At 37.0% G+C, this 24,361-nt stretch overlaps 1 protein-coding gene across 1 annotated transcript in view; it reads right to left on the bottom strand.

The window, feature by feature from the left end:
• Positions 1 to 21,438, bottom strand: part of LEKR1 (leucine, glutamate and lysine rich 1) — a 77,775-nt gene extending 56,337 nt beyond the window's left edge. Inside the window, exons 1-3 of the mRNA XM_072408015.1 lie at positions 21,384 to 21,438; positions 11,890 to 11,963; positions 9,198 to 9,412 (exon numbers count right to left, since the gene is read on the bottom strand). Coding sequence (XP_072264116.1) covers positions 9,198 to 9,412; positions 11,890 to 11,937 — 263 coding nt within the window. The 5' untranslated portion in view covers positions 11,938 to 11,963; positions 21,384 to 21,438. The remainder of the gene's footprint in view (positions 1 to 9,197; positions 9,413 to 11,889; positions 11,964 to 21,383) is intronic.
• Positions 21,439 to 24,361: the final 2,923 nt, after the last annotated feature.

Raw genomic sequence — 24,361 nt, 5'->3', positions numbered from 1 at the left:
GAAGTTCTTCCGAGCCAGACTCCTGCGAAGGTGGAACAGGTACAATACAGTCAGTACCGGGAAATGTAATTACAGAATGTGCACCACAACCCATTAGAAAAGGCTAAGGTTGCGTTGTTTAAAAAAGTCTGAAAGTCTCCAAGGAAGAACTCTGAAGTCATCTACAAGTATTTTTTTTACAGGCAAAGCAAATCAAGAGGAGGACAAACATACAAAGACTGTTCTTCCCTCCTAATGTTCCCGTTTATGAATATGTGGCCTGACAATCAGACGCATTTACTATAATAGTAACTATATGTTTTTAATGTACAGCGCTGCGTAATATGTTGGCGCTATATAAATCCTGTTTATTAATAATAATAATAATAATAATAATAATAATAATATATGTCAAGTGTATGTATAGGCAATTTTTTTTTATTTAGATAAAGCAGAGATAAGGTAAAATTCCTGACAATTTATTTTTTAATGTTTTTTGCCATTGGAAAATTGGCTTGCCCCTGGAATGTCTACCAATTGGAAGATTTTTTTTTTCACCTTTTTTTGCGCAGACAACTCTAAAATTACAAATTTCCCCTCACTTGTTTTAGAAGGAAAATAGTCCCCCAAAGGTTATCATTACTTGCTTTTTTAATACCTGTCACATTAAACTCTCCTCAGCAGCTCTTCCCCTTGAATTAAATCCTGCCCTCCTAATTTCCATTGTCTTCCTGTTCGGTGTACCTTTATTGGAGTATTGTTGCCCACATTTGTAACTGGACAATAGACTGTCAGTTAAAGTCAACTGGGTATCTTTATTGCTTGAGTCCATAAGACTAAAGGGTTCTACATATCAGATGAATTTTGAGTTTAGGATTTCTAAAGTGTTGCAAAAAAAAACAACGAATGAAGTACAAGTATGCCACATTCCTGTGTCACAATATGATTATTAACAAATGTGGTATGCTGGGTTTGTGTTGTCCATAATCCCATGTTCTGCCACCAGATAGTACCAGGCAAATATGTGCTAATGACCAGCAGGTACAGCCCATGGCAAAAAGAATGTATTTGTATTTTATCTTTATTACCAATGTTTGTATTTTCAGCTAAGAATATTGCAGCAATGTATTTTGCTGTTATTAAGACTATTATCTATTTTACATCATCTTCTTCTATGAAATGATCATGTCTGGGGGAAAAAAAGATTACATCCGTATGCTGCAGTTAAAGCTTTCACAAAGCAGTCGTGTGTGACTTTGTATGGTTGTTTGGTTATGTTTGCTTGCCCCCAGTGTAATATTTCACTGTGCAAAAAGAAAATTCTGCAGAAAATGCAAAAAAGCTTCAAAATATATCTGAAGTGTCAGTTACAGTATTTTCCTTGCAGTCAGTCAGGAATGCATAAACAGATGTAACCCAGTAAGAACCAGGAAATGATGGTGTGTGGTTTCACCTTGTGACTGTGTGAACTCCCATGATCTGTTTGTTACCTTATGAAACCTGGCAGGAGGTGCTCAGGGTAAACATGAAAACAATGAGCATTGCTTTAGCCATTAACGGGAGCAGCACACCGGTGTCAACCGACTGTTTAGTTTCCAAACTACAAGTCTCAATGACCAATTAGACTCTAAGGGACTACGGGATTTTCATTGTTGGAATATAAAGCTGGCCATGTATGTTAAAATATTAACAATCACAATGGCAACGACAACACACAATGCTGACAATCTCAGTTTATCACAGACTAAATTATAAGTGATTCAATATGTTGGAAAGTTTACAAGAAGCATATATAAAACAGACAAGCCAGCATTGCATATTTCTTCTAAGCCAGTAATAATGATGCTGACATGCACTAAATAAAAGTCTTTTATGTTTAGACATATGAAAAAATAGTTTAACTATAGGAAAGCTTTTGTTAAAATGACATATAATGCAATATGAATAATGTTGTCCACTCAAGCTTCAGATCTTCCTATATTTAAGCTGAGATCTAGGTAGATATGAACTGCACAAATGAATACAATGTAAACAGTGTAAACTGACTTTTAATGACTAGATTAACGATAATCTATTTTCCCCAGTCTTGGAGAGCTTTGATAAATCGGGTTCATTATTTTCAGGTACAATTAGGAAGAGGTATGGGGTGCTAAGGTGCTGTTTCAGATAACTGATCCAGCAGGGCTAGAATCGGAGTCTGGATGATGTGTGTAACTTGTGGGGTGTAGTGTAGTAAGAAAGGGACCAAAAACATTTGTGCTACTGTGCTGCTCCTTGACACTTCTAGCTGTGCTAAATAAAAGTATAAAGACACACCTTGCCTTTGCTGAGCAGGTGAGTAAGAACTTGTGAATCAGGGCATGAATGAGAGCTTGTTTAAAAGCTTGTGTGACTCCATACAGATATCACTGGCATTTTTATATTACCATGACAGGCAGGTATTATTATCAACAATTATATCATTAACAAGCAGGGACAAATGGCAGGCAGATATTACCAATATTAGGCAGACATCAACATCATGCATATATTATTAACAATAGACAGATAGTAACAATATGCAGATTTTACCAATGACGGGCAGATATCAACAAGAGACAGATTTCACTAAGAGGCATATATTCCACTGACAGGCAGACTGATAAGTAACACGTACCTTAGTGACATGCAGATAATTCAGTAATAGATATCTGAAAAGCATTTAAAGAGATGTAGTTTTTTGGGACTTTTCAGGCCAAACTAAAACTAGGATAAAATACTTTGCATAAAAAAACTTTTATTTCAAAACACCAATAATTTTTAAACATATAAAAAGACTGATCATGTAAGCAGTATCTCCTGTACAAACACCAAAAATGGTTTATAAGTTGTCGACACGTTTTGCGGTAAACATAAACCGCAAACTTCAGGACACTTTTGGGGCATCTACAACGTTATTACATAGTCAAGGGTGCCTACACAAGTCCAAACATTCCATAACCATTAGGGTGTTATAGCAGTTGAGCAAGAAAAAAAAGAGGGGCAACAAAGTGTGCAGCGTCTCCAATAAGTTCCTACTTTAATCCTTATTAGTCTATATGTCTCTGGAGGACATCTCCCCAGGGGAAGATGAGTATAGAATCACAAGGTCTGTTTTCAGAGGACAGCTTTACTTGTCACCATGCACAGGAAAAAATGATGGCTGCAAGAGCCTATGAGACACCGACGATGTTCATGTGCCCAACACTGCTCAAAAATACCGGCAAAGCCGGTATAGATAGAATGGAGGTCAACTAGGAAGAAGGAAGTACCAATTTAAATATCAGCTAGCTATTAAGATTCATTAAGTGCAGGCCTCAAATGGCTATCCAATATGGAGCATCAAAAGGCAAAATCTGGCCTCCTGATGACCCTTTTTCATTCCTGCATGCTTGGGGTGGGTGGGACAAGAAGAATACAATTCACCAGTAAAGTTTACAGACTAGATGATAAAAACAAGTTTGGATACACTGGCAAAAGTGTTCCTGGTTTACTCGCAAGATAACCATTGATTTTGGTTAAACAATATGTGTCATTTCCATCCAATGTAATCTTGCATGCTGACACATTGATAAGGATGTTCTGTAATCATTGCATACTGAGAATGTTAAGTGGTAAAACTGTGTTCTAAAGAACTTTTCTGTGACACATGCAAGTCTATTTAAATAGAACAATTCCAGTGAAATGTTTGTTGGCACAACAGAATGAAAGAAACTAACAGTGTTCATAAAGAACTAACCAAAACCACAAATGCTAAAAAGAACACATTTAACCTCTTTGTGTTAATGGTTTTGCAAGCATTCATGAAAGAATTGGAGGTCCACATTTCCTGTTTTTTCATGACCTTGTTTTTTGAGAGTCACAGTAGCTTAGGATAAACATACACGTCAGATGACTCTGGTTATATAATCGCCTCAGGGCTTATATCGGACAAGAATCTGATGTGTGTACATGGCTAGTCCAATGTCGTTTATGGATCAGTCCTGGCCGATCCATGAATGACAAATAGTGCAATCCAAGTGAGGAGGAGATGCCGCTTACTCGTTCTCCCCTCTCTATAGAACAGAACAGTGCTGTATGTGCAGTGCTCCTTCATGCATCTTTCCATGTTTTGTCCTTGGAAAGGATCGTAAAAGGTAGAAATAGAATATAAAAAAGATAACAGAGAATAAAATACTCACCAAATACCTACAGGGATATAAAATATATTGAGCTGTACATAGCAAGTTTAGGAAAGTTTAGATAAGAACTAGAAATTTATCAGTAAGGCATGCTTAGTGAAAATATTTTATAAAATATCTCTATATATTGCTTTGGCTGCAATAATAACTATGAATCTGTCCTCCTGTGAAAAACATGTATGTGGATGACTTCTGCCTGTAAAGTTTCTTAGTTGTTGATATGGAACAAGCATGCAGGTTAGTGAAGTTAATATTCAAATAAAGTCGCTCAAAAAAATGAAAATTCTAGATCTTCATATTGGTTCCCACTTTGTGATTCAAAGTTTTCAAGCCCTTGGATCAGTATGACAGCCAGGCAATCAGGCTACAGTTATAAACCAACACAATATATTCCAGTAATGTATTACCTAAAATATAATTACATTTATTTTTACACAGCTACTACAACTATATCCTGAAATCATTAGCACAAAGAAAGCATTGCATGATGATGCAGCTTAATAAAGGATTTTTAGGAGTTTTTTTGCTGTCCGTGTTGCTCTGCAAATATTTTCCATCACTACTGGTGTAATCACCAGGACAGGAAGGAGATAGACTTTTATTTTGGGTAATGTGAGTTTTTTTTATTTCCAGTAAAAAAAGTTTAGAACCTTTATCATTTGTTTTATGCAGTCTTTGTACCTATTGGAAATGCTATTCTCATTTCCTGTGTAGACACAGCACAGAAAGTAAGAAAAAAATTGCCCTTTGGGGGACAGAGGCAGCAAAAAAAAAAAAAAACACATAACGCCTGTAAACACCACTAATTCTCCCCCCAAACAAATTGGGAAGGAGTTTCACTTTAGTCCCTGTTGTACATCTGTGCCCCGGACCATCCTTTACTTTGTGCCAGCAAAGCCTTATAACACCTCAAGACAGCTATCATTTTCTGCCTTCTAGCCATCAACTATTGTTTACATGCAAGGAAGACTCCTCTGGGGACATTTCCATCTCATATACAGTGGAAAGCTTGCAATGTACCTTGAGTGGTGTCATGTCAAGCAAAGTATGTCACTGCCATTTCACAGGAGATATTGATGCTCTGCCAAGTCAGGCATATCAGTCTCACGGCAGCTTTCAGCCATTTAGGAACCATACTTCATTCAGATTTCACTATTCAAGAAAACAATATTCATAAATGAAAGTGCTTTGTTTATATAGATAGTCAACATTTTTGCATTGTACCTATTTCATCTTAATATTTTACAGGAAACAACACAACTTTTGCTTTAGAGTGATGCTGGCAAGGATTTGATCATGACTTATGATATTCTCCACAGGAATAATCATTCAAAACAAGCTTTTTGTAACTGGTAATATTGGCGAGTATCATTCAGAAAAAATCACCGGAGTGCTTTTTATTGCCATTATTCGTGAATTCAAGGCCAACGAAATTGTAAGTGTGGAAAACCGACAAGACAAAAACATTTAAAGGCAATCCAGTAAAATCTTTTCTATTAAACTGGATATAGTGGGAAAGAGTTGACTTTAGAAAGATTTCTCCTTACAATGTTTGTCACACAGGCAGATGCGCTATACCTTTCCCATCCCATTCAAACCAAATAGTTTTGGGTATTAAAAAGTAATAACAAACACACTTGAAACAAAAACTATCCAAAAAAATAGTGGCTGTATAGCATGGCCAACCGAAAGCAACAGATAGTCCAAAATCCAATTTCAAATTGTAATATTTGAGAAATATCAGAAATATCATAGGTTAGTCAGCACTTCCTCATTGGAAGTTATTTTGCATAGCAAATGCAACTAGCTAGAAAATGCTGAGAGAATCTATTTTTTTAAGATAAATTATAAGAATGTAAGCACTTTTAAATTTTCTATTGCAATTTCTAAAATTTGTATTACATCTGCCTAGTCTGTGAAGGTTCACATTTATCCAGGTCATAGTATCACATGCAGTAGTTAAATCACATTCAAATAGACTGGTTTTTGTAATGTAGAAAAGGTTTTGGATCCTGTTCAGGCCATTTTTTCAGGTCTAATGAGTATACCGAACATTATTTAAAGAAACATCCACCTATATACATTTCTTTATCTTAAACAGGCCACATCCCTAACATTCATAGGAAATGATATGCGATGAAAGACATCAATTTTAAGCAGGACTTTTAAAGCCATTACCATCAAAATTTTACAAGAATAACAACATTTTATTAATAATAAACATTAAAAACAAACATCTTTTCAAATACATAAAATTGTTGCAAGGAAGGAGGTGGTTATGGCAGCAATGGTATATTAAAATCCCGTTTAGCTAATTAGTAAGTAATCTCTTTCACTTTTCAATATAGATCACAGTGATCCTAAGTTTTATGTCCTTCAGTCCTCAAACAGATATACAAACATACAGCCCAACAGCACAACCATGTTCCTATTACATCGGCTTCCCTTACAAGAGAATCAGCCTATCAGAAACATACTGCAGCATTTACACAGGTACAATGGAGATTAATTTAATGACCATGGAATGTGAAAAAACAGATGCTGATTGCCAATAAACGAGATAGGAGGTGTGAAAATCATTCAGTAAATAACAGAAGACTAAATATTCTGGGGACACCATATTTTGACAACTTTTTGTGGTTTGTCTCTGAGTTCTTTGGTAACCTTTTATAGGACAAGTTTCACCTTTATTCTCCACATACATACACACAAAAGAAGGAAAGTCTCCTGTAAGGAAGAATGATTTCCTGCAATTCATCATTATTAGTTAGCATGCATTAGGTTGTGGTTTAACCATTTTTCTTTGACTCTGAAATCTAAGACTGAGTTTTCCAGATAATGCCAAATAATATGATGACACCAATTTAGTTTGATTAGGGTGTGTCAAGATCTGTGCTGTTTCAGGTCCAATTAGAGACACGGCAAGAAGGACAAATTGACCTGACACTACATGTTGTAATTATAGATAATTACATTGAAATGTCATAGGAACATCAAATTCCTCTCTGGAACACTGGAAACTTTGAGGTCTTTAGGGAAGTATAGCTGATACAGGTACGTAATACCAAAAGAGAAGCACAGAGGCATACTAGGGGCCATTTATAATACAGGATTTAAACAAGTAGGAGTATTTGTTGAACAGATCAAGTTTTCACTGAAACATTTCTTTTTACCATATACCATACCAGATTTAATTTTTACAGACATATTAAGATATATGTATATATTAGGATATATTAAGATTGTGCATTGGAGGGTATGATTTTCCTATAAACAATACGGTGCATAAAATTCAAAAGATGGATATGATTGCTGTCTTGCTTGCAGCACAAGCATGGTTACTGTTGGAGACCAGCTAGTTATATATGAGAACTAGTTGTGATGCTAAGTAATAGGTATGAAAGTTAGGAAATGCTAAGTCTGTCTAGTGTAAAGGTAATTGGAGAAATTCTAATGATAATGTAGGAATAGATAGTTCTTTTAATGAATAAGTAGTATATGGCACTGAGCTTTTTAAATGGGGATTGAGGCACCAGTTCGGTGTGTTATCCACCGAAAAAAAACATACATATTAGGGGAACAGTATGACAAATTGTCATACTAGTAACCACTAAAGTTACATTTTTTTGCCTTAAAATAAGTCCCTAGGCAAAGTGGGAAAGCATTCTGTTTCAGGCTCTATTCCTTGATTAGTGTTGGAGTACAGTGGCTAACACTGTGACCATGCTTATGAGCTCAATCCACCAAGGAACATCTCAAACAGAAAGAAAAAGGAGAAATATGGATTGCCCTGGCTTATCTGAATCTTATTAAAATGTTGCATGAAATTTAAAGTATCAGTTCATTGAAAGAAACTAACAAACATATTGGAAGTGTGGGAAGTGTGTATGAAAGAGTAATAAATAATTTTAGGAAGTCAATGTAAGGCACTGGTGGGAAGCTATAAAAAAAGGACATACAAGAAGTGCTGTTCACTTTCCTACAGTATATCTATTATTATGTATGTTGAAGAAATGGTTGAAAATGCAAAGCTTCCTTATGTTTTATTCTACTATGTCACCTTTATCTACAGGCACTTTACAAATGAAGATGATTGCCTGTTTAACTATGTGAAAAAGAAAAAAGATAAACTTTCCAAGGGATGTACCTAATTTTTCACATGAATATATCTGCACACAAATGTGGGTAAATATAACTAGCCTAAAAATGCAAACCAGATTATCTGGATTTTCTCCAGTGAAGATGCCTCATTAAACTCAGCTACAGTCAATACTGAATATTCATTAAGTACTGGACAATCAACAGCTCACGTGAATATTGTGAAGTTGCAATAGGGCTTAAATAGGGCTTAATACTTAGCAGAAGGAAAGTTTGCCCTTAATACAGTACATTATCATTGCTCAATAATTTACAAAGCTATATACAGTTTAAATGATATAATATTTTGAATATTATTGGGTGGGTCAAATCAACTTCTTGATGAAAACAATCCGCTTCTACTGCAACTACACAAATGTATTCAGAGGTATTCACATGAATTCTGAAAAGAATCCTTATGTCACTCTGAATCATTTCAAATTGATTTCCAATGAAGTATCTTTCAGAAAACAGGCTAATAAATTGTGATGTACAATTGCACATGGTGGCTGAATGCAGCATATCCATTAATGTATTACTCACACAACACTAAATATCTGTCAATAAAGCAATATTGAAGTAGTGTTTAATTCATTTTGCCATGTGTATGGCATTGTGCCATAGAAGATCCAGTGACCTTTTCTCAGAGACAGGCAGCACGATAGCTTATGCTAGATTTTGACTCTGTAACTATTATATATTAGCCTGGAAGGGATGGGTGCTAAAAAGATTTAATTAACAAACTTGCATGTATTCAGATGTAAGTTCCAACATTGCGCTCCTGGCAAGCTGCGGAACTAATCTTTTTCCACATTTTTGCTTTGAACTACAGTAATGAGTGTATGAAAATTATAAAAATAAAATTGAAGAGTGTGTTCTGACCTTTCAGTTTTGGACTTGCTGTCAGCCTTGCTTTGTTCATGCTCTTGGCTGAGAGAGTGAAGTTCTTCTTGCAGGCCGTTCTCGCGCTCCACACTTGTCTGGTAGAACTGTAGTTCTTTTTCCAAGGCCTTCACTTTGTCTTCCAAAATCTTAAACTCATGAAGTATTAGATAACTGACACCGCAGTATTTGCACACAGTCTCGTCCCGGGGCATCTGAATGACAAAGAAAGGAATAAATATTCATAAAATCCCAGTTGTCAGCAGGAAAAACCAATACAGATAATTGTAAAATATTCAGCATATTTATTAAACAATAGAAGGATTTTCATATGGTTTTTAACCAATCTGTCACAAAAGTGTTTTTATTTACGTCTGATTGTTTTAGCTTTTCTACAGAATTGAACATCTAATAGATGGAAAATATTGCAAAGTGTATAACTAACATTCTGCATGCTCTGTGTCATGTTCTATCTTATTGAATGAGCCTATAATTTTTTTTCTTCATAAAACCAAGTTTTGGATTTGGATTATAATAGTCTAGTAGTAGTACTTGGAAAACAAAAAAATATTAAAAGAATACGGGTAGTCCCTGAAATAGGGACATCCGACATACGGACACCTTCTAGATACGAACGGTTGTAAGTGTTGTAAACAACACTAAAAAAACTTTCATGGATGAGGAATGAAAGCAGATAACAACATTTTGCTTTCTTTAGAGCAGTGGGGGCAGCCTATTATATCTATGTCCTTATACACGCCATCCATGAATCTTCCAAAGATGTAATTACTATTAGAAAAAGATAAAGATGTACTGCAGACCTAATTTATTTAGTGATTACAATAAACTATAAACTATAAAATAATCTATACAGAAGTAGCTTGAAAGAACAAATCATGACTCAGCTAGGTTCACCATGTATTGTGTCATTTTAGGTCTATCTTTATTTTAAACAAAACTAAAGAGAAACTTTTTAATTAAAGATACTTCTGTAGCATAAGAGATTTTCTTTGTTAGGAAGCTGTTTGTTCTAGCATTATAAAATGCTTCTGGTTCTTGGGATGACCCTGCATGTATGGCAAAACTATATCTCTTTTTTCGGTTGCCTTTTGTTAATGGAAGATACAAAATGTACCCAGAAAAGATGGATCTACTATTCTGAAAAGGCAAAAGATAAATGTTGCAGGTTTAAACTTGAATACCATTGTTGACTTTAGTGAAAAAAGGGGACAACATGAGCTGTTATAAGAGGTTATCATTATAGGAACACGGTGTTCATGCGCTGCCACTTTTTTCAAATAAGTACGCTTCTACTGAACTGTCCGTTCCAGAATATATAATCCAATGTACTGATCCAAAAGCTAAAATGAATATTAACACTGTGCGCTCTTTTAAAAAGTAAAAAGTTTTTTTGTGTTTTTGTTGCATTTAAAGAGCCAATATTGTATATTAGTATGACTCAAAAGTTATTTTTTTTTTTTAGTTTCAGACATACATTACTTTTAGATGGTTATGACGTTCGGCCTTTGTTTTATCATTCTAAAAGAATTCCCCTTGGCTTTCTTGGGGGTAGGAAGTAGAAGTTTACAAGTGAGTGGAAGATTCAAGCAACCAATGAAATAAAAAAAAACACAATCAGGTTCTATTCAGTTTGATTAAAGTAAGCAAAAAAGGTATTGTACTTTCAATTTTGATGCTGTAGATAAAAAAGCACTGAGGTCCTTGAATCCTGATTGGAAATTCTTTATGGCCACTTGCATTACAAACAGTCCTCCATTTACTCAAGGGTTTTACGTAGTCTCCACTTTACAGGACAAAGATAACCAATGCAAAATTAGCAAAAAAGAAAATAGGATTTGTATAGGTATATGCAGCTGGGAAAGGATACAATAAAGAAAACCTGCTGCTTTGTGAACTGACAGGAGAGCACAGGTTGACCTGTTTTCAGGTCTATAATGTGTGTATAAAATACCCCCCCTATACACAGCTTTAGAAAAACACAAACAAAAAAAAGTTTAAAACTCTAATAAGACCCTCAGTTTTATTCAACTAAATACATTCCAGGTGCAATATAAAAAAGTGTGCAATATCTAAGGCTACGTACACAGTGCAATAATTATCATTGTAAACCAAAGATTAACGACAGATCGTCCAATAATCGTTAACAAAATAAGTGAACGACTGGCCAACGACGACAATGAACGAGGAATGTCGCTGGAAATGAATGACGGTCCAGATTAGATTAGGCGATGATCATTCGCTATCTATTGTGTGTACAGTCATTCAGAGATCGTGGATTGTTCTGTGGTACACTTTCTCCGGTACACGTCACTTCCTGGATCGTTCAAACTATTGCATCTAGTGTGTTTACATTATCGGTGGATTATATTTTAATTGTGAATAATCGTTGATCGGTCGGTAAACGTTTGTTATTCAACAATACTTATTCCACGTGTGTACGTAGCCTAACACTTCTCCTACTATGTCAGGTCTATTGCACTGCATTTGGCACAGCTCATGCTTATGCTTATTAGAGAGCTCAGGGCCTGACTAATCAGGGGCATAGCGGTCCACATGCAGCAACTACATTCTAGAAAAAGAACACAGGCTGTAAGACTTTGCACATCGTTTGTTTTAATATATCTTAGAAAAAAACATCTAGTTTAAGCAGACATGCCCTTCATTGTATTACCAGTTGAATTTCCTCCGGTAATGGATGCATTGGGATATGCTTTTCCATGTTGTCCAGGTTTTCTTTAGGTAACTCTGCAATCCAGAGACAAAACATACAGGTTAAATGTGCAAGCTGCAAGGCGTCCATCATTTTTGAAAACCATATTACAGTGAAGTGCAGAGAGTGGGCAATAGCTAAAACACTAAGACAAGGACAGAATGTACAATTGGAGAGCTGAACATAAAAGCAAACATGCCACATGGTACACATCCCATGATCATTAAGTGTGTTCCACAAAAAAACTATCCATGGATACTACATTTGCATGTGTCTTTATTAAAAAAATAAATATATACATGTTTAAAGTTGAAATACATATGCCAAATCTGTTTTATTAGATTTGGAACTGTGTTAAGCCAGTCTTATGATTCAGGCAACTCTGCAAAGCAGGGCCAGATGAATAAGCTTACTTTTCTCTACTGCAGGTAAAAAAAAAGAAGATATTTACCTGTATCTGCTGCCAGTGTCACTTATCTAGTAAGAAATGATCCTGTAAGAAAACTGGATATAACCCACATTCAGCATCACACTGTATCTGGTGAACAACAGAAGCAAATGAGAATTGCATTGCATTCTCAGATAGCACCACTGCTCAAAGTAAAGCTTTTGCTGAGCACTTATGTGTGCTAAACTATTTGGCTTCTCTTCCAGGCCAGATGTATTGGGCTGCTGGGTGTGAATTAGGAACACATGCAACATACTTCTTCTTATTACCACTACTTATTGAGCCATATTTTTCTTAATGTCCATGGAGAGTCTATGACATGGTAATTTTTTCTGATTTCTGTAACTGGGAACAAACCTGCTCCAATGTGGGACAAAGTATCTCATTTATCACATGAAAAGTGTGAGCTCCACCATTTCTATTAATATATATGTTATTGAATTGCTTGAATCATTAAGAAGAAAACTGATTCTAAAGCAAAACAAAACTTGGCTGTGGTTCAGAACCACTTGCTAGACCTAATTCCTACTTCTCTTTTCTAGCACCGACAGGTCCACTTTTATTCTCACCACCATCTTACCACTTCTTCTAAACTGGCACCTTCTATCTGCCACCCTAAAAAACTATCCTCCTGCCACCTAGCTCCATTCATGTTACTTTACAGATGCCAGGAGTTGCCCCGGAGTGTACATTGCAGTGTAGCACAATTCATGTACAAAAACAATACATTATATAAGAAAGTAAAAGTAGTTTTTTGGAAGAAGGGACTAAAACTTATCTATAAGAAAATGTACCTGCTATCAATATTTTCAAATTTAGTTCAGCCTAAATACCTGAAACTTTTTATTTGCAATTCTACCAATTTGTTAAAAAGCCAAATGTAAGTCACAATCATTTTAGCTTTTAACCTAAAAAAAGTAAGGTGTTTAGTTTCAAGTTTTTCAAGATAAATCAGAAAACATCTTGATGAATAAATGAAAAAAGTGGTTACTTAGACCCAGGAAATTATTGGGTCTAAGTAACCACTTATTGTGGTTTATTATTGGAATTTCTTAGAAATTCATGGGCTATCTTATCAATTGGTTTGCGATGGGGTGCGGTGTTGCTGCCTATTTTATTCTCCAAATGGTTCAATAGCAAGGTGGAGTCCCAATGAAGATCTGAAAATGTCCCCTACTAGTGTAGTGCCCTGGAGCATTTGCCTATTTTCCCTATGCCAAGTTAAAACTTCTTACTTTATTTCACCTAAAAGGGTTGAAACAAAGAGACAAATGTGGCGGTGTGCTTTTTTTCTTTACTTATATGAAATTAAACTGGATTACTTTGCTACTTACTGTAGGGAAATGTGCAGGTCTAATTTGTTGGCCTAGGGAAGCAAGAATCCAAGTTGAATTTTATCTTGTAAATGCTAAATTGATATTGTGAAGCCTTATGACCTGAAGCCAAAGAAGAATACAAACAATCTAACTAAATCTATTATCTAAATAAAAAGACATCAGACTCATCCAAGACTTTTTTAGAGCTGCCCTAACTCTCTGGAATGCTCTTCCGTGTCCCATTCAGCTTGCTCCTACTTTCTGCTCATTTAAAAGAGCACTCAAACCCCATTTTTTTAAACTTGCCTACCCATCTCTTCTTCTGTCTCCTACAACTCTCACTACCTACCCACTATTCCATATTTCCCCTCCTATTGTGTGATACTTCCCCCCACCTCCTAGATTGTAAGCTCTTCAGGGCAGGTTCCTCTCCTTCTCCTGTGTCACTGTCTCTGTCTGTCATTTGTACCCCTATTTAATGTACAGCACTGCGTAATATGTTGGTGCTATATAAATACTGTTTAACAATAATATTAATAACTACAGACTGTTTTCTGGTCTTGGGAATATATCCAAACATTGGGTTAAATAATTGATGGTTTGAATAATGAGGTCTGGCTGTACAAACTAAAGCAGCAAAATGGGTCGCTTTGTAAGAACTATGAACTGATAGCAGGATCATCATAACTGCATGAAGAAATTCAAAAGAGTTCCTTTTAGTTGCACTTTGATCTTTATGATACAAACTATAACACAGCCCAGTTATCTTGGAATGAGAGAAGATTTCTGAACAAACTACACATTACACAGCAGCCCAAAACATTTCTCAGAACATCTGCAGATAATAGCCACAACTAATATGTAAGCATTGCATTGTCAGAACCGACAGATGGAAGGCCTTAATGTCTGCTATCATTACATCTGAATAATATATGGCACATTTTGATTTGTCAGTGGGAAGCATTCAAAGTACAAAGTGCCAGTGATAACACAGTTACATTTTAGAATAGAATTTGGTAAAGTCCATCAGATAAAACGGCCTTTATACAGTTCTAGAGTGAGAAATCGCCATGGTTACTGCAGTCATTGACAGCATGCCAATGTCCCCTTGTACTTTGTGAAAATCAATTCCTACTGGCAGACATAACCCAGACACAGCAGAAATAGAGTATGGTAGAGTATCACAGCTAAGACAGTAATTACATTGCTTCCTATACATACCTATTATTATTACATTTACTTTATCAAAGCTGGGGGAAATCTATTCTGCAACACTATAAAATGACTGGGCCAAATAAATGATCACGTCATTATTATCTAAGCTAATACAAGTATTTCTAAGGTGTATAATTATTCTTTATGACTACAATAACCGTACCTAAATTTAGAAATTTCAGTTTACGTAAAAGGGTAGACTACCCTTTTATGTAAGGTAAAAATTCTGTTTGTTTTTTGTGCAGCACCCAGCAACACCCTCTTATTTTCAATTGAGAATGAATAAGAGCCCAAAGCCTTCCGGGATACCTACGTCAAGCATCCCAGGGGGCTCTTGGGTGCTCCTTTTCATTAAAAGGGAAAAAATTGCCAAACTTACACATGCGTTGTGAGATCAGCAAGTTTTTTTCAAACCTACGTCACCCGATTTTGCGCCTGGGTCGGGTGACAAAGGAAGAAGAGCCCCGAAGAAGAGGAGAAGATGGTAAAGCCCGGTGTGCCGGCCCAAAGACAGATCATGGGACAACGTGGGACCCGATGGAAGACATCTCTGGACCGATCGACTGTGCTGCGGGATTAAAGGTAAGTGAATTTTTTTTGTTTTGGGCATTTTTCAGTTTACGTCCTCTTTAAATGATCATTACTGAGTTCAATGATAAAAATGTATAAATCTGCTCCTTATATAATTATTACATTATTTAAAAAACATTTTTAGAAGTTCGTAAATAATAAAAAAAACTGTTTATTTTAGAAACTCATTTAACCCTTTTGTAAAGCAATCTACTAAATCAGCATTTTGGCAGTACGTTTTGTAATAAATGATTTTTGGTATGTAGAATATGTTTCAAGTTGCAAAGAGTGCCATTGTGACCATGACAGGGGTGTTGTTTTTACAGCATTCCAGCACACCAGTGTATACTTAGAACAATGGATTAACAAACATAGGTGGGACTTGGGTTTTTATTTATTACAGGGCGACTGGTTCTTGTTTCTTCAAAGCCCAACTCCAACCAAAACTTTTATTTTCGTTTAGATAGAGCTGGGAAGTGTTAGAAACTGTTGGGTTCCTTTGCAACCCTGTTCCTAATATGGAGATTTTCCCTTTACTTTCTCTCAGAACACTAACTAATGTGAAATGCTTTCCAATGGGTACCAAGACCAACATGCATTTTTGGTAGGCTGAGGGTTAAATCTTCTGATAATTTATTGTTTCATTCTGTGCCTTGCAGTGCCAGTGATGATGGCACCCCTTCATTATTTGTCCAGGTATTACATGGAAAGACTAACAGGGTATAAAGGGTCTCAGGCAAAAATCAATAATACACTCTCCTTCATTAAGCCGTGTACACACGCTCAAATATTGTTGCTGGAAACAATATTTTATGATCATTTCCAATGTCAAATGAACGAACAAGCGCTGTACACACAGTTTCATTCTGTTCCAATAAGGGGGGGGGGGAGAATGAGCAAGTGGCACCCCACTGTGTTCTCCTCTCTTCACTTCAGTTGCGGTCGTCGTAGGTTGCTCATGGATCTGTACATATGTCGGATTAACGCCCGAGGTGAGCCCAACTATTCATATCAGGCGAGAATTATCTGACGTGTACATAGCCTTATATTTAGCAGTAAAAATGTTTGGCCGAAACTAGACTTAATACCTGATGAATTGTTTTATGGCTCCCTTGTCTAGGAATAAATATTGTAAATAACCATCAACACTACAGGCCCAGTCTTTATTCTTGAATTAAAGTGTATGTCTAATAATTTTTTCCCCTAGGTTTGAATAGCGAGGGGAAGGGTATAAATGCCTTACAGGTTTTTCTGCTATTCTGCTAAAAAGATTCCCCCTCACTTCCTGTCTGCTCAATGTGCTGAGTTGAACGGGAAATTAAGGGAAATCTCTCTAACAAACTTCTGGATAGCAGGGGGGCCCAAAGTAGACATAATGTGGCCCGTGGACAGTTGATGAAAATCTTCTCATATCAGCCAATTCTTTCAGCTGAGTTTGACCTGCCTGATCTATATCACTGATTTTTCCTTCTTCATGTATACCTAGCGATTGTTAGCAGGCCTTTCAGCCTCATCATTTTTTTTATCCCTAGACATGAAAAAGTGCCAGTATAGTTATCCAGCTCTGTCTTTCTGTAATGGAATTTAGGACACTGAGGCCTGTTAGGGACAAAGACATGCCTGCCAGAATGACCCACTTCATCAGGGAGACATTTGTCTGATCCAATATTTCCAACTTACTTTTTGACTGAATTAATCTGGGTTCAATGAATTAATTGATGTAAAACAAGCCTTTTACATCAGTTCATTATCTGAGACCAGGATAATTCAGTCAAACGCAAGCAGGAATACCAGAGCGAATGAATGTCTAGCTCATAAAATGGGTCAAGTTGGCATGTGTATAAAGATCAAAGGAGTACGGCCCAAGAATGTGACATATAGGCTGTCAGGGAAGTGGGGGATCAGTACTAATTAATATTCTAGGACTTAACACAACCGTGTTGCCTCTGAAATAAGATCAACAAACTGAAATATATTTATATTTTATCATGTCCAGAGAAGGAGATTCTGGATGTCTATTCTACATCTGCTAATCAAAAGTGAATGGGCAATTCAGCATCAGCACCTTCAAACAATGACAAACAGGGTGCTTCATTTTAGTGCTGCCATATATATGGATATATTTGTAATGCAGTAATCTGACATTCACTGAAACTGTCCCTGGTAGAGAATAAATTACTGCCATTGAAACATGTTGACCTTGAGCATACTCACCAAGGACATTTTCACAGCTTTATAAACAGACTCCTTAGATCAGTGTTTCTCAATCTTTTTAAACATGGGGGATCCCATTGAAATTGATTTCAGAGAACCCCTGCTATAATTACTATATAAACAGCTCACAGTACATTAGTGTGGTAGTTGGTGAGAAGAATGCCTCCCTTACAGGGAAACAAAAAGATCGCTGTCACTTAAATTGAGAGTCACATTGCTCAAGGAACTCTGAGCAACCTCTAAAGGAACCCTGGTTCAGAAAAACTGAGTATTCAGAGTACAGTACTGTGCAAAAGTTTTGGGCAGGTGGGAAACACTGCTGTAAAGTAAAAATGCTTTTAGAAACATAAATTCTAATGGTTTATTGTTATCAATTTAGAAAATGCAAAGTGAGCTAACAAAAAATAATATAAATCAATATTTGGTGTGACTAGCCCTTGCCTTCAAACCAGCATTCATTCCTCTATGTACAAGTCAGGGATTTTGCAGGATTATAGACAGGTGTATGATTATCGAATTATACCAATGGTTGCTACTGGTCATCATAATTATATGTAGGTTTCATTATCTGAAAAACAGTCATGAAGAAAGCTTAAAACTGGGTAAGGAACAGCCAGGCTCTGCAACCAAGGTGACGTTGTGCATGACAGTTTCGTGGTAGTTGTACTATATCAGGAAGTTCTCTCCTAGGAAAAGGTTTTGGAGTTTCAGGATGTGTTGTTCAAGATCTTTTGAGGAAGCACAAAGAAACGGGCAACATTGAGGGCCGTAGATGCAGTGGTCAGCCAAGGAAACCTAGTGCAGCAGATGAAAAACACATCATGCTTACTTTCCATTGAAATTACAGAATGTCCAGCAGAACCATCAGCTCAGAACTACCAGAAACCCAGTGGGACCCAAAGACACCCATTTCTGTCCAGAGAAGTCCGATCAGAAGAACTGTGGCTAAAAAGCCATACTTTGTATATGGAAACAAGTCCAAGTGACTCCACTATGAACAAAAACATAAAAACTGGGGTGAAAAAATATGGCAGAAGGTGATCTGGACTGATGAGTCAAATTTTTAAATATTTGGCTGTAGGAGAAGTCAATTTACTCACTGAAATGTGTGTCTGCAGGCAACAGTGAAAGTACCTAGAAGAATTTATGTTGTTATAAAGGCAAAGGGTGGTCACACCTAAAAATGATTTGATTCACATTTATTTTCTGTTTACTTTGCATTGTTAAAAAAAATATATATATATATATATATATATATATATATATATATATATTTTAAGAGGCATCGTAAGCATCGATGCAAAGGAATAATACAGATTGCCTTAAATGCCCAAAGACTGCCCAACAGTGCAGGAACAAAAATCCTATATGACACAGTTCTTAAAATGTTGATTTGACTAATAAAGAGCATGTTTCATCTGTAACACACAATGGGCTTGATTTATCAAAATGCTGTATTAGAGTGGAGTCTGATGGTCACGTGAATAATATTGGTGTGAAATCTTTTGTATCACAAACAACGACATGAGGTGAGTGCCATTGGGAACCATGAGTACTAAACAGTCTTTTTGCACCTCGTACTGAGACAGAGGAATGATCTCTATCTATGGACCGAAAACTCTTCTAAAGCTAGAGGTGTACGGACAGCTATCAACATGACTGATGTGACAAATACTTATTCATATATATACATATATATATATATATACTGTTAAAAGTAGTTCTATAATGTTAAAGCAGAACTAAAAACCTCACCTTCGCAGATCCCTCAATCCCCGCTGGAAATGTCCTTGATTGGGGGTCCCTAGCTGTCCTGTAATCCTCCTTTGTCCTGAAGCCACCATCCTCTTCGTCTCCTTGCTTCTTCTGGCTACATCACCTGATCTCACACTGTGGAAGTGCAAGATCGGGTGATGTAGCCAGCTGTAAAGGTGAAAAAAAAAAGTGCAGATCTCACTGCACGTGCATGAGATCGTCTTTTTACCCAATGCAGCACCCAGGAGCCTCATGGGATGCATGACATATGCTACAGCTGTAAAGACAGAATGGGAGGGGCTTCACCCTGAAACGGGTGTTAAAGGAAAAAAAATGATAATTTTAACTTTACATAAAAGGATTGTCTATCCTTATATGTAAGGTAAAAATGTTGGTGATAGGTCCGCTTTAAATAACCATTAGGATGCTAATCCTGTGATGGCACAAGATTACCCTGAGGGTAGCAGATAGGACATCTCTTGAAAGCAATCAACAGGTCTGCTTTATTCTCCCTTTTCCACATCCTCATTTCCACATCATTCACCTCCCACTATTCTGTTCAGTGAAGATTGCCAAAAGAAAAGTCCAGCACAAAGTATGGATGTGTATATCACTCACTGATGTGACAGATGTGGGCCAGTCAGTGCAGTCACACCAGAACATCTCTTTATGTATGCTATGACTCCAGCAATTTGTAGCTTACACCGGGAAATCCCTTCACTCCTCCTGGCTGATCAGAGCAGCAGAAGAACAAAAACTAAAGTAATAATATACACATATAGACAACACATGGTAAAAAAGTGAATGATTAATTGTGCAATAACAATAATATTTTCATATCTACTGACAATACAATAATAATGATGCCCATGCATTTTCTATTCTTTAGCGGCTCAGGTTTAGTGTCTTACATTGGCTGCTATCAACAGCAATGTGGAATATATTAAGCACCCAGAGCTGGGTATTCATTTTATGACAAGCCATACATTCTTAAATGATGTCATAACAATGATATACAATCAATGAGAGATCATCTAGCAATCCTTTGGCTTCAATCAGCTGAAAATAAAACCTTGACGTTAGGTAGAAGAGACCCTGTCACCAGACCATACATTTGAGCATCAATCTTTTAATACGGTTACATGTGCATTTAATGATTTTTTGTATGTTGTTTGCTTCCACTTGAACATTTAAAACCTCAAGATTGATACAGTGATCCTCAGCAAATACGGATACAGGATCCTCAGTAAACCCAGAGCTGTCAATAAATCGACCCTCTAAAGTAATCTGCTTTGCTTGATAAAAGATTATGTAGGAAGGGGAGGGGAGAGACAGAGGAGCTAGACCAGCACAGATAAGAAGGTATTTGCATATTAAGCCTGATTTATTAAAGCTCTCCAAGACTAGATAAGATAGACTGTCATAAGAAAACCTCGATGATCCAGATATGGATCTGGTCCAGGATTAGGAACATTTTCCAACTAAGAGCGAATGACTTTTAAGAAAACCCATTCTAGGTTTTCTGAATTACCCAGGTTCACCCATGATAGTCTATCTTCTCCAGTCTTGGAGAGCTTTAATAAATCAGGACCCTTTGGGGAGACTTGTAATGTGCAGGTGGCTGTGTTATAGAACAGATTCTACTAATGCAGTCATATTTAATAACTTCTGTCCCATTGCAAGTCAATGTATTTATAGGAAAGATCAATGCTGTAAGTAAGCATGAAACAGACCATGGGAGCATTAAGGTCTCCCAACCTATAACCATTACAATTCATGAAATAGTTGTATTACTGAATGATGTGTGTGGCTACTAATTGATAACAGTTACATATTCACCACTGAGCCAAGAATAAATGATGAAGGCTGCACGCATGGCTGGAGTGTATATTCCGGGTGATGAGTTCTATTGTGGAATCTAACACTCGCACACATACCGGGACGGCTGTAACGGAGCACCGAACAGAGCTCGCACGTGTCCTTCTTGCTGAGCTCAGGCGTCCATCGTTGTCATGGTGACAGGGCTCTTCGTTACCCCGCCCTCTTTGCAGAGATAGAAAGGCGCATGCACCCTGATGACAGCGTGTCTTGGTTGGCGGAAGTATTGGCGCTGTGGTTGGCGGAAGTTGTGTAGCAGATTACTTGTTACAGTGTTCTCAAAGCATATCCAGTGTGTAGTGTTATCTAAGTATCTCCCTATCACCACTGTTATTAGATATATAATAAACTGAGATAATTTGTACCTGAACTTAATAGGTACATGCATTCTTTAAAGACAAAAGAAAAGAACTTAAAGAAAATAAAAAATATTATCATTAATATTATTATTAAACAGTATTTATATAATGCCAATATATTACGCAGTGTTATAGAATAGGGGTTGCAGATGACAGACAGATACAGTGACACAGGAGGAGAGGACCCTGCCTTGAAGAGCTTACAATCTAGGAGGTGGGGGAAGTAACACAATATCATTAATTTTATACTAATACATGGCTGCAATATTAAAAAACTGCATTGCATATCCTATACTCACCACTCACTTCAGCCCCCTGGGAAGTGCCAGATTTTAACATACATAGGGATAATATAGCGGTGTGTAATACATATGCATATAAAATATACTACAAGGAATATGGAGGTCAAAGTCAGGACTGTGTAATATACCAGGGTCAGGGGGTGTCACAGTGTCCTCACATTACTGGTCAGATGTCCGGAATTTGGTGGTGAGTGTTATCAAGTCCCCCAAATTCCATCTCAAAAGGTTTAGAATTAGGAACTCAAAACTTCCCCCTCCCCAGTCATTGATATTAAAAAAAAAAAATCCTTAATTAGTGATGGTCAGCGGAATTTTAAAATCCCCATCATTGGTGGTGAGTGAAAATTTACCCCAATTCCCTCCGAACAAATGTAAAAACATTCCCCTGAATCATTGATGAATCCCCTCCTTCCAACACAAGTACCCTCTCTTCCACTCATTGCAGTCTGTGTTTCTTGTTTTTTACAAAATGCCCACAGGAATGTGTAGGGAGGGTGGGAAAGAATAATAAAACACCTTCACCTTTATGAGATTGTGACAGGTGATTTTTACACCGTACCTTTCTCCTCACCTTTGGTGTGTCTGTTTGTGGCAGGCTTTGGATTTTTGAAAGTGTTGGAAAAAATACCAACTGCACCCCCCCCCCCCTTCCTGAAATCAGCCCTTTAATCTGCAGTCTGTGCCACCTTGCAAAAGGGGGGCAGCCATTGTAAACTTAAGGATCTTTTACAACTTGAGTTGCAGTTTTCAAACAATTGTGTTGTAAGCTATTTAATACAGTTATTTGTTTAATATCTATAATCAAAGGAACAATTAAATGACAACTGTTGGTGGTTGTGATTTTTAGTTGACTTTCATGCTTGTTTTTTTTTTATTTGTAATTCTGTTTACAACCCTCACAAGTGTTCCATGTGTACTTCCCTGTGATTAAGATCGTTGTCACATCTACCTGTGCAATGACATCACCACAGGAACTTTACCTGCAGGAAGATCACTTCACCTTGCATTAGGTGCATATACTGAAATGAGGGAATTATTACAATGCAGGGTCATGGAACAGATTCACAGGGCATTGAGATTATGTTTAAAACCTAGACAGTCCTATGGAATCAAATATGGTCAGGAGTCATGCATTAACTTTAGATGCAGCAAGTTGCGATTCATTTTTGGCTCCTCCAGAGATACTGCAGGTCAGTGGGTTTAAACCCTTCCACTTTTCACTAAGTCTTCCTTTCAGAATAGATATTTAGAACAGTGCCCAGGATACAATGCAGTGTAACATTCCAGAATCTGAGCAGACTGCTAGATCAGTACATGCTGTCCTAGCAGCTATGAGGACCTCACTCCCCCCACACACAGTCCTTTGTCCAGGAACTACCGGCTCGCCACTAGATATATTGGAAACGGGGGTTAAATGTATTTATCATTGCTGTGTCCAAAACATGCAGCCTATAAAAGAAGGCAGCTTTCATTGCAAGTTTTCCTATCCTAATGATAATTAAAATATAGTATATTGCCCCCTATAGCTCTTTGCTGTTTTAGTCCAGATAGGATGGGGAGCTCACATCTGCCTGCCACAGCACAGGAGATCTTCAATCTGAAAAAAAAAATAGAATGGGTGAAGGTTATCCTATAAATGAAAGTTGCCACCAGGCTTGTAATAGGCCTCCTGAAGCAAGAGCCTGTAAAATGTGACCCATTGGGGGCCAAAAAAAACACAGACTTCAGACCAGTGGTGACTGCACTGCTGACCACCTGCTTAGAGAATGTGGAAATCTTTTATCCTCACTTCCTTTAGGGACAGTTCACTAAGCAGAAGAAAATATAAAGGATAGAACAGAACCACCATGGCATTGGTCAGAGGCATAAATACATTTCTATGAAGACTTCTGCATTTTGACAAAAATGTTACCCTTTCCCAAAAGCTAAAAGCACTCTTGCTAAAGTTAGCGTTTAATATTTTGGAAAAGACCCCTGGGGGCCTGAAATAAAAATGTGGCAATGTATCTTTTGTACCCTTGGGCCTCTTTTTCTATTCTGAAGAATTCTTTGTTAAGCACTGTGACCAAACTACAACAATCCAGCCAGGAAGGTGGAAGAAAGAATTGAGGGAACCAGGAAGACTTCAGCTGGGTGTGTGAGGGGGATCTTTTCAAAAGAAATTCTGTTTCTTTTTCTGCTGGAGAGTTCCTTGAAATTCCTGGAGTGTCTCTGTGTATAGTCACAAATACTGCACACCTGCTCAAACACACAGACAAAAGGGAATGTTAGCAGAGCAAAGTAGCTGTTTAGTGGTAGAGAGGTTCTTCAAGGAAAATGGAATGGAAGCAATGTGTGAGAAGAAAGTTTAGGGCGGGAATGTAGCAAATTTGGCAT

The sequence above is a fragment of the Pyxicephalus adspersus genome, chromosome 4 (assembly GCF_032062135.1).
Source record: "Pyxicephalus adspersus chromosome 4, UCB_Pads_2.0, whole genome shotgun sequence".
Lineage (NCBI taxonomy): Eukaryota > Metazoa > Chordata > Amphibia > Anura > Pyxicephalidae > Pyxicephalus > Pyxicephalus adspersus.
The sequence above is the reverse complement of the archived record's forward strand: the minus strand, read 5'-3'. Positions and strand labels throughout refer to the sequence as shown.